This window comes from Euprymna scolopes, chromosome 45 (assembly GCF_053919585.1).
Source record: "Euprymna scolopes isolate OS-2025 chromosome 45, ASM5391958v1, whole genome shotgun sequence".
Taxonomy (NCBI): Eukaryota; Metazoa; Mollusca; class Cephalopoda; order Sepiida; family Sepiolidae; genus Euprymna; species Euprymna scolopes.
The window spans coordinates 62,513,803-62,526,290 of record NC_136526.1 but is presented as its reverse complement, the minus strand read 5'-3'; the positions used below and the strand labels follow the sequence as shown (position 1 = coordinate 62,526,290).

The 12,488-nt window shown below is 32.6% G+C and overlaps 1 protein-coding gene across 2 annotated transcripts in view; it reads right to left on the bottom strand.

Moving 5' to 3' along the window:
- LOC145269832 (hsp90 co-chaperone Cdc37-like) overlaps positions 1 to 12,488 on the bottom strand; it is an 85,446-nt gene that overhangs the window by 24,992 nt on the left and 47,966 nt on the right. For both annotated transcript variants that reach the window (XM_080125547.1, XM_080125546.1), the window contains exons 2-3: positions 2,267 to 2,400; positions 1,516 to 1,567 (exon numbers count right to left, since the gene is read on the bottom strand). In XM_080125547.1, the coding sequence (XP_079981673.1) occupies positions 1,516 to 1,567; positions 2,267 to 2,400 (186 nt within the window). The remainder of the gene's footprint in view (positions 1 to 1,515; positions 1,568 to 2,266; positions 2,401 to 12,488) is intronic.

Below are 12,488 nucleotides of genomic sequence, written 5' to 3'. Positions count from 1 at the left end.
TTAAGTCTATAGACTTGAAATTTGATATACAGGGTACTGAGATTTGGGAAAATCTTTGTAACCGGTTTTCAGCCAGAAATTTGGCTGTTAAGGAGTCAAAGTTCAACGATTTGACCTTTGAGAACTCTACTAACCTCCTCTGACAGTTTTAGATATAGGTTCCTTGGACATGGATCTAATTTGATAACTTGATTTGAGCCCAAAACAATAAATGTTAAGAGGTCATAATAGGGATCAAAGTTAAAAAAAATTGACCGTTTTTTTTTTTTTTTTTGCTCAACATACGCCTCCAAACACCCGGGCAACGCCGGGCTGAAATGCTAGTATCACACATATATTGAAGTGTTTTGTGGATTTTATCAATATTTGTACAATACATCATCTATTATTATAGAGCATGACCATTGTGTTTTGCAAATTTTTGTTTTCCTCATTTTTCAATTAGGTTTTCAATTTTTGACATTTCATGATATATCAATCATATATTAAGTTGGATCAACCATGTTTATAATGAATGCTCCAAGGCTCCCAACCATTTACATAGGCCAGGTATGGAAGTGGATGTTGGTGACAATGTGTACCTCGACAGTCAAAATAAAAAAAAACAAAACTTTATCCTGAATTCCCAGAAAGCATTTTACTGTTTTTTTTTTTTTTGGTAGTATTACATACGGCATAATCACATTGACACACTGGTTCTTGGCTCACTGAAGTTAAGCAATGTTGTACCTGGTCAGTACTAAATGGGTGACCACTTGAGACTTCCAAGTGCTGTACGTGCTCTCCGCTTATCTCGGCATTGTTTCCAGTCATCCTGGACTTCTTTTTGCCACTGGACTCAAACAGTGCCGATTCAGGAGAAATGGGGTGAGGGATTGCGCAACCCTTGCCTCACAATTACATGTGCAGCTGCTCCTACAGGGGGTATCCTTTGTCTTTCAAGACTAAATGGAGGCATCAATTTTTCTTTTAAAATAAATAATAGCAATATCTTTTTTGGTAATAGTCAGCTAACATACTTCCTAACTTCCAGCATGGCTGCTACCGGAAATTGTGACAAGGAAAATTAGTTCTTTCACTTTTATTGTTTTTCAATATTTCTATTGTGAAGCGATTTATTGAAATAAAATATAAGTACATTATTGAAAAGTATACAATAAAAATTCACAAAATGATAAAAAGATAAAAATAACACAATTATTTTTTTTTCACTTGTAATAACAAAATTTAAAATAAGTTTTTATTTTATTTGAAATTTCATAAGAAATATGTTTATGGAATTATAAAGTTTTTTTTATATTAAAGATTTAAAAATAAGATTTTTTGAAAGCATAAAAATCAAAATAACAAATGGAATGATTGAAATTAAAATAAGATTTCAATCATCGTAAAAACGTATTGCAATCTTATAGGGCTCAATTATATATAAACTGTATATTCATTTCATTAATTACTAATTCGAAAATAGAAATTATAAAATCATTTTTATTAGACAACTTTTATTGTGATACTTACCTTATCTGCTTCTTTAAGTTTTTTTTCTACGTTTTTCTTCTCACGTTCAATCCTGAAGAAAGAAAACAAGTATCAAAAGAATCAGTTAAACTAAGGTAGTTTTATACTGGAGTTATATAGCTGGGGGTGATTCATCAGGAATTTGTTTATGTTGGACTTGAAGACATCTATATAGCTGGCAAGCAGAAAAGTCAATTATCTCTTATTTGTCAATCTATCAGGTTTTTTTTGTTTTCTTTTTTTACAGAGTAGTCACCACTTGCATGTACAGTAATCAATGGGGTAGTATCGCAGTTATCATCAGTATTGGAGATTTGATAAAGTATCTTACTTAAGGGGGCGATTCATCAGGAATTTGTTTATGTTGGACTTGAAGACATCTAGGTTGTATTCAAGTGTTTTTGAATCTATAGGGAATAAACACATGCACACTCACATGTACACACACAAAGTTCTTTTTATATAATAGTAGAGATAGAGATATGAGGCTGGTTACAGTAAAACATCTCAGTCTAATATCATGCACATTGAATTTGCTGTGTAATTCTTAGAGTTGGCAAGTTTGATTGTTCTATTGTACTTATAGATTCTTTTTTGAGGGGATACTAAGTTTCACCGATGTATACTTTATTTATATTATTACATGCAACTATGGAAATGCTAATTGTATGATTTTAAATTGTTAGGGGGGGGAGGGAATAGTATAAAAAAATACAAATTTCATCATGTGTATAAATAAGAAAATACATACTTTAAGCGTTCTTCTTCAAACTGTTTCTTATCTTTTGCAGCTTTTTCCATTTTCTCAACTCGAGCTTGGTGCCGCCAACGAAACAAACTGGCTGTGTCAATATTCGGATGAGTATCATCCTCATCATCAGAGATCTTGAAATAAAAAAAAGATAGAAAAACTGTTGGATAGTTGATGGACAACACCGGGAAAACATTAATATATTGCATGCATGCAAATTCAGGATCTGGGTGAAGCCTGAAATAATTCAATCAAAACAAAAGGATCAATCGACATTCTTGATGGCGAGTTGGAATTTCATGGAAAATAATGAAATGGCATACATTTTTACCTGGGGTTCATTCCATGGAATGTGGTCTAAAATCAAAGAATTTTAAATCCAATATTTTCTTGCATTATTGTTTTTACTGAAAGACAACACCCTAAACTACAAAAAAATTTAAAAAAAGACATAAATAATAAACCATTACCATTTAAAGAATCAAAATAACTTAAATTTTATAAAATATCTAGCAGGAGGAAGGGGGGCGCCTGGCATTGTCTGGTTGTAAAATATGGTTAAACATTTTAATAGAGTCAATTAAAAAAAAGGGCTTGGGTGCTATTTTATCATGTTATGAGAAGAAAAAATGCTGTATGGTAGGCACGCATAAGAAAGTTAAGAATTTTAAAAGAGAGAAAAGGTTACTAAAAGGAAAATTATGCCACGTGTTGAACGCGAACTTGCAAAAATTAAGTGCATAAGCAAACACTATCGATTGGACTAAGATGCCTCAGGTGTTATAATATTGCAAATTTAGCTTTTGAAAATGAAGCAATGAATTGACCATTTGCGCATATGCGATTAACAGTGTCAAAACCAAGATTTTTACCTTACCCCCTTCAAACAAAATAAAATTTCTACATGGAATAATTAACAATTTTTTCTAATTTTTCGATATTATGTCTGTTAGATCGCTCTTTGTAACGCTATCACATTCATGCTGGTTCGATGTGGATGACAAAAGTTTTTAGCAGACAAACAAACACACAGATGACTGTCCTTTATATAATAGACGAGCATGGCTATCCAGCGTTACCCAAACAGAGAGAAATGGTATGCTAAGGATATTTAGCAACCCCTAAAAAAATAAATTAACTTTTGTTTAAATCAAAATGGCAGCGATTGCAAAAAAAAAAAAAATTAGCTGCAGTAGGTAGGCTCAAACCTGTAACGCGAAAGAGGAAAAGAACATGAAGCAAGTTAACATGCTAGGTGTCATGTTATGACATCATGATGGGTTCAAATACATTTTTAAACACACATTGAAATTGCTAAGCATGATTTGCAAAAGTGTTGATGCGAAAAAGGACCTTTCCTTGCAAAAAACAGCCGAGTTGACGAGCACAGAATTAATCATTTTAGCCAATTTTTACATATTTTTTGTCCAAGAACTTTCTAACGATACCAATTTTGCCATGGTCCGATGCAGCTGTCAAAATTTTTTAGGTAGACATACAAACACACAGAGACACCCACACACAAACTAACACACATTTTCCCTTTTATATAATAGACTAGCGGGGGGTACCCGGCATTGCCCGGGTGTTTGGAGGTGTGTGTGGTTTTGGGTAAATCGAAACTCTTGGTGTTTGTGTCAGGGGGGTGGGGTTAAAATTTAAAAAAAATTTTGGTAGGTAAGTATGAAGGATCAAACACGAACCCTTGAGTCGAAGTTGGAAATTGAAGTGCGAAAAAAAAAAGTGCGACGTTAACCACTGGGCCACCACGAAATACTAACGGAAACATGTTTGAATTTATTTAATTATTTAGAATTGGAAGGTGCACGTTTTAATGAGTTAATGAGGTCAACTTTGACTGCAGGTTGTATTTTATTTACTGCAGGAATGCTTTTTTTATTTTTATTTTCCCAAGATGTTGGGGGTGAGGAAACCAGCTCTCCATAACAAGGGGACGGTCCAAATTGAAGAGCAATTGTCTGATATAAGGAAACTTTGCACATTGATCAAAGCTGATTGTTTTTGGATATTTCTGGCAATCGCGACCGGAAAAATACCGCCAGAATTAGTGTCGCTTTTACTATATGAAAAAGCCTAATCCACATGTGGCGAGTGAAAAATGTTGAATATTTATCTTTTCAGAGTCGAGCAAATTAAATAGACAGGCGACCTCCATGTTAACTTATAAATATTATGATTTATATGTGATATAAAAAGTTTTAAGAAGTTATGAGCCGACCGACTGCTTCTTGGAAAAAAGCCTTTTACAGACATACACAAAAAGCGAACATACATACATACACACAATTTCGCTTTTATATTTATAGACTAGCGGGGGTTAGATGCAGCCCGGGTGGAGAGAGGTGTAAAAAAACAAAAATAAACACAAAAAGTATGTGAAAACCAGTTTAAATGAACTTGAAAATAATTCAGTTTTTGTTTAAAAAGGAAAAAAATCACATAATGTAAGCTTTTAATCCTGTTTAAATGTTACAATTTAAAAAAAACTCTGAAAAAAAATAGACCAGTTACGCGGGCTCAAATGTTAAAACTAAAAGCTTGTGACCCGACCTCATTACCCACTGCCCCAGGATGCTGTCAACGAAATAATGTCTTTTTTTTTAAAATAAAATAAGCATCAAGTGCGCTTGAAAGCCAAATCATGTAATATTAGTAAAATAAACAAATATAAAAGCAAAATATTTTATTTGTTTGAAATTTATCACAAATATATTTCAGAGGTATACTCGATCTTCAGTGTGTTCTTTGTTTCTTTTTTTTCTTCCTTGCCATGTTGTTAATTTGGAGAAAGAAGTCTGGAAAGAGCCGCGTGTTGTATCTAGCGGTTGTATTTTTAAATGTTTGAACTGTGCGTAGACAACGCGAGAATAACATGAAGGATCAGAGTTCATATAGAAACGTTTTAATTTGAATGAAATAAAATATGCATTAAGTGTCGAAGTCATTTAAAAAGGAACGATTTTTTTCACCACTTCCTTGTTATAAACGTTTATTTTTATACACAATAATTGAGCTTCTAATTCTTACATATTATTTGAGCGAGACATTGCTCTTTCAAATGGTACCAGTATCGACCCGATCCGATGAGAAAAGTTTTTGCGAGACGTATGAAGACACACACATTTTGTCTTTTATATTATAGACTAGCGGGGGTGCCCGGGTGTTTTGGAGGAGTAAAAGAAAAAATAAAGTTTTGGTAGGAAGGTAGGCTCGAACCCGAAGCCTTGACGTGAAGGTGAAAAAGAAAGGGAAAAAAAGACTGATCTTACCCGCTTGGCCAGAAAAGGAGAGGAATGAAAAGCGTTTTAATTTAACGATTAAAAACTTAAGTGACAGGTGCGTGAATTTAATGAGGTCAAACATCACGCAATATAACAAAACTTAATTTTGGCTGCAAGCCAGTGTCTGCATTTTCCCCAACATGTTGGGGAAACCTCCCATAGATAGAGGAGTATCAAAAACCTCCCCATAAAGAGAGGAGTATCAAAATGAATAGCAATGACTGGTTTTGGCTGCATTGATCAAACCTTGTTGCTTTCTGAACGTCCCGAGCATGAGTGCCAGGGAGATGCATTTTGCTACGGGTTCAGCTTCGCTTATATATGGAAAAGCCAAATAAACACGTGGAGACTAAGAAATACTGCGAAAATAGTGTGGAAAAGTCGCCCAAATAAAAGATACATGCCACCACCTTTCGTAAATCGTAGATATTATAATCTAGGTAGCATATAAAAGGTTCAAAGACATGCACAAAAAAATACACATACACACTCTGTCAAGGCAGGATAGGTTGTTTTTAGCAGCTCCTTTCCAGATGTGACAGCAGTACTCCATCCTTGGACGTACGAATGAGACTTAAGTATAAACAATTGATCTTTCTTCAGCTTGTGAAGGATAAATCTTAAAGTAAAATATTCTGTAGTCTTTCTAATAAACTAGAATACAGAAGCATTTACATAACCTGCAGATTTCCTTCTATAACAGTGAAATTGACTATATAGATTAAAAATAAATTGTATTTCCTTATTATGTAAAGTGCAAATGCAGGCTGCACAATATTATGAGTATGAATAAATTTAAAGTACAACTTATTTCTTTTATATAAATGTTTTTAAAAACTATACATTGATGCACACTATTTATAAATGTTTTTGACATTCATTTAAAATGCCTAGCCATAAAAAAGGATCAAAGTGTAGCATCTGTTCTCCACAACATCAGTGCTATTTGATACCAGAAGATTTATGTACCTTGAAAATTAAATAATCAAAATATTTTTAAGCATTATCATTTTTAATAAAAATCACTTTAGCTGTATTCATAATTACAATAAAACAGATTAAATTATTGCATATATACAATATTTGTTAATACCAATTATAAATGTATATGACATAATATAAATTTAGTAGTAAGCTACCCAGCATTACCCAGTTATAAAATATGCTTAAATCTATTTCAATTTATACAAATTTTGAATTTATTATTATTATAAAGCTAATTATTTATTGATTATTATATTGTACCCAATATGTAGAAATGATTTAAAAGTTAAAAAGAAATGATTTGGGTGCCATCACCTAGAATTGAAACTAAAACATTTAGCAGTCCAGCTTAATTATTACTATTTGAGCTGTCGACAAGTTGATAAGAGTCTTTAACCTATAGCTGTATACAATTGTGCTCAATGGAATGGTTAGAATCTTAAAAAGATCTCTCAGTTGGAATGATTGAAATAGTAGGTGAAAGTCTGGCATCTGGTAGAATGCTCCATCCCAAGCAAAATTAAAATAAAAAAAATTAAAACAAAAACAAACTGTCTTTATATAATAAGATTGCTTTCTCTAAAACAATGGAATACATCTATATTAAAAATTCTTACTATGTATGATAAAAAGTTACGTTTATAAATATTGGTTACAAAAATGAATGAAAAAAATAATAGAATAAAAGAATTGAATAAAGATGTTTCTGACTTTTACATCAATGAGGATTAAGTCAGCTGGGGTGAATTTTGACAAGAGTCACATTTAGTGCATGTCAGGATGACCTTAATTTGAAAACCAAATCATTCTCTGATGGTTGACATAAAATTTAGCCAGATGCAGAGGTCAAACGCAGTAGACAAAACAGACCTGAATGATAGCGAATGATGTCACATATTTTTATAGCAAGAGAAAACTAAGGCTTACAAATCAGTCCATGGAAGCCATGCAAACAAGACAAGGCGCATGATGTAGAAACCTGATAAACTCGGTGAATATTATTTTGTTGGTAAGTCAACCATTTTATTTGATCTTGTAAAAATATCCCCAAATAAAATGGTAGATCTATCCAACTACTTTAGAATGATATATGAATGAACTTTATAGGCCCATAAACAACAGAGATATCGTCCTTTAAAGTTAGTCACTTCATAAAAAATCACATTAAAAAAAAGCTCAAGGTCATATCTCAGAAACCCTTTGACTTTGAGATGTATAACAGGTGGCATTCAATTCTTTTTGTGAAGATCTATAAGTGTAGCAAATTTGTTGGTTTGGCACAGAATGAGCTTTCTAATATACAAAATGCAAAATATCTGTGTGTCTCACAAAAACTTTTGACAGATGCGTTGAACCATGACAAAATTGGTATTGTTATAAAGATCAATCTCTCAGATGACAAATATCCAAAAATTGTCCAAAACGATTTATTCTTTGACCATCAACTGGGCCGTGTTTTATCAGAAGGGGATCAATTTTGTGACAATTTAGCAAAGTCATTCCCGCCTCGTGATCTCAATGTACATTTAAAACACGTTATTTTGAATGCCCGTGACATCACAAGTCACATGGGCAAGACAGCTCACGCGTTTGTTTTTCACCTCATTTTCCTCTATTGCATACAGGTTCGAGCCTGGCTACTGTGATTGATTTCTTTTTTTTTGCGCTTGCATGGGTACTCACTAGTATTTCCAGTGAAATAATTCATTTATTTATTTTTAGGGGGGTGGTTGCTCAACAGCCTTAGTATACCACCTCTCTCCAACCGAGCAACGGCAGGTACCCATGATAGTATATATAAGTAAAAAAATGCAATGTAAATATATCATTTTCTGCTTTTCGTGGGTGTACCAACATTTTAATTTTTATCTATCACCGAAACTCGTTACCAGATTTTATTGAGCCAATATTAGCAGGCCTGATCGGTGATTGTCAAGAATCCTTCCCCATGAAAAAGCAAAACTAAAGAAAAGTCTGTATGATGTACATAACAATGATCAAAAGAAAATATCAAAAACCAAAAAATTGATAAAATAGTTTTCTTCTTTAAAAAAATCAAATTTTATGATACAACTAGCCTGGCGTTGCCTGGGTGTTTGAAGGTGTGTGCTGAGCAAAAAAAAAAAATGTGGTAGTAGGCGGGAAGGCTCGAACTCATGAATGTGGAAAGAGGTGTTAAAAAAAACAAAGCCGATAGCCATTAGTCGCGTGCTCTCGTGTAATGAATGAATGTGTGAATGTAAGATTGACATGAAATTCTTAAAGATAAACTAAAATGACCGAAAAATGGGCTGAAATGACTTAAATAAAAAGTAAATGGCTTAGAATGACTTTAATGAACTTAAGGATGAATTGAATGACCTTAAGAATGACTTGAATGCTTAAAACAATAACTGACTGGTTGTAAAGTGGGTGATCATTTTACATTAAATTAATACAGAAAAGTGATCCCCCACTTTATATCACAAAGTTACAAACATAAGTACAGCATGTGGTACTTGGCGGCCAAAAGGCAAAGAAATGCTTAAAAAGCTAAGAACATAAGAACAGCATCTATTAACAACAGACCTTTGATCTTAACCAAAAAGGCCAAACACAAAAGTGTTACCGACAGACAGACAGACCGATGGAGTGACTTATAGAGTCGCTTGCACGTGACTAAAAATGGTAGTGGGCAGGCAGGCTTGAATCCGTCACGTGATGATGGGAAAAAAAGTGAAGGAAAATCTGATGTCCTAGCCGATATCTCCATGATGCAAAGAAAAGTCAAAAGCGATAAAATTAACTCAAGTCAATCCAATGGTGACGATGACTTGCTAAAATGTCGGTGAAAAAAGGGACCCCACCTTGTACAAAACGGCTGAGTTTAGGGTGAAGGAATTAATGTTTTTGGCCATTTTTCGATATTTGTCATCCAAGATGTAAAGCTTCAAAATGATACCAATCTTGTTAGCATCCATCGCCTCTGTTGAAAGTTTTTGCAAGACATACAAACATACATACATGCATTTAAACCGACAGGTGAGATTTATATTATAGACTAGCTAGGGGTACCCGGCGTTGCCCAGGTGTTTGGAGGTGTGTGTGTGTGTGTGTTGGGGGGGGGTAGATCAAAACAACCCTGTTTAAAAAAAAAATATGTCGGCCGGGTGTTTGAAGGTGTAAAAGAAAAAAAGGTTTTAGTAGAAAGTAGGCTTGAACACCGAACCTTTGACACAGAGGTGGAAAGGAAATGGAAAAAAACCCTGCAACCTAACCATCTCGACCATGGGAATAGATGAATTGATAAGCGTGTTAAGTTGACGTTTATAAACCGAAATTAGCAGGTGCAAGAACGTTAAGTCGCCTGATGTTTGACCTAGTTTTGCACTGGAAGCCAGTTTCTGTTTTCCCTGCTACGCGGCGATCCAAAAATATCTCGAAAATAGCTTGTAAAAGTCGGGTAAATTAAAGATAGCCGCGATCCAAGTTCCTTAGTCGTAGATATTATTATTTAGACAGCATATAAAAAGTTTTAAGAAGGAGCGAGCCAACTGAGAATCACGACCAAAAAAAGCCTTTTGTAGACATACACAAAAAGCGAACATACATACATACATACACACATTTTTGCTTTTATATATATAGATGATCTTGGAACCAACTCCTGAAAATATTCTGAAGGAACACAGATCACTCCAAATCGACATCTTAGAAAGCTATTCTTAACATGGGGGGGAGCATTGGAAAGTCCTGAATTCGCTTAAAAATAATTTTCTTTATAAAATTTAATCAATTCCCATGATTTTTGGTGTTCAATATTTTTTTTTTTTTATCTAAGATGTGTACATCATGAAGATTTTTCGACAAACATTAAAGGTCACAGCTAGAGCTAAATACAAGGAAAATTCTGTCTAGAGATTAAAAATGTTTTTTTATTGTTCATTTCTATTTAAAATCGATTCAGTATTATGCATGTAAACTTGCGAAAAGCATCAACATTATCTGAATAAGCAAAATCAAAACAAGATGGCAACCAAATTTGACCTGATGTCATGTGATTCCATTTATTCACATAATGTTGACACACTTCAAGCCTGCTTTTTTTTTCCAAATTTGCATGATTCTTTTTCAAAATTCCTCCTATATTGAAAACAAAAATAACGAAAATCTGTATGTTCCAAAAATCATATAAATTCTCACATTAACTGCAACTCAACACCTACCTTTAATTGATGACTTTTCTAGGTTTTCGAGTATGCTAGAAACGAATATCATATTTAAATTTTGTGCGGACAAGTAGTTTTCTCAACATTTAGGCATTTTTCTTCCAATATATTACTCAATAAATGTTAGTGGCATTCACCATTCTTAACATGGGGAGAAGGAGAGGGTTTTAACACGCATGTTAGTACTTTTTTAGTTTGGGAAAAACATGGCCACCAGTGAAAAAATAATAGATTACATTGGTTTTAATATCCAGAAAATCACTTGTCTGGACAAAATTTAAATGTAATATTCGTTTTTAGGATACTCGAAAACCTATAAAAGTTGTCAATTTTACGGTGAATGCTGAGTTGAGTTATCCCAAAATCATGTAAAAATTGATTAAGTAGTTTTATTTTTAAATAAGAAAATAAAATTTTATGAGTATTGAACAAATGACTGTCTTATCTGCCATTTTGAAAAAAATTAAAACCTCAAGGGAGATAACTCAACAATAATTCATACAGTGCTTCTACACTATCAGAACAAAATTTTGTGGTCGATAAATGGAATTTTCAAATAAAAACAATGGTTTCTACTGATTTTTTTTTACCAATTCTAATAAATTACAATGTTAGCTTCCAAATCATGCAGTCGAAATTACCTGAATATTACTGAATTATAAAAAACAACTTTAATCGTGTTGGCAAGTGAAAAATAATGACCATCTTGTTTAAGTTGAAATGGAAAATTACCTCCCTAAAGCAAATACGATCGTTTTCATCAAATTTTATTTTCTGTTAATTTTCTACCTTATTGATTTTCGTAATTTTTGTATATAATCATCTTAAAATTTGAGGAATACGTAGAAACCATTGTTTTTATGTGAAATTCAGTTTTACGATTTCTGAAATTTTGTTCTGATAGTGTAGAAGTGTTATCCATACTTATTAGACTTATGTTGTAATCCCTACAATTAATCGCTTAAAAATGATTTTGTTATAAAAATAACTATTTGATCAATTTACATGATTTTTGGAATGTGATATTTTCATTTCATCATGGCTATGCACATCATACAGAATTTTTTATTTTTTTTCTATATATGGTGGCTTGTGGACAAAAATCTGGATTTTTAAATCAAAATTCCTCATGTAATAATAAAAAAAAACAACATAAAACCATTTTAATGTCTTGCATTTTGCTTTAGCAGTGACCTTTAACATTTACCATGATAATTTATTGTGGTGCTTTCTAGACTTGTACATATTTAGAAAAACAAAATTAAAGAAAAACCAGCACTTCTACACTATCAGATCAAAAATTTCGGAAATCGTAAAACTCAATTTCACATGAAAACAATGGTATTTACCTTGTATTTTTAAGATGATTATATCAAAAAATTACGAAAATTGATAAGGTCGAAAATTATTTATTAAAGAAAATAAAAAATAGAATTTGATGAAAATGATCGTAAGACACAGAAGAGTTCAATTGGGAGGTAATTTTCTGTTTTGGTTTAAACAAGATGGCAGCAATTTTTCACCTGCTAACACGATTACATTTTTTTTTTAATAATTCAGTAATATTCAGGTAATTTTGACTGCATAATTTATAAGTTACCATTGTAATTTATTCGAATTGACAAAAAAATCAGTTGAAACCACTGTTTTTTATCTGAAAACTACATTTATTAACTACAAAATCTCACATAAATTCTGTAGAAACACTGAAAACCTTTTATGGTGTAC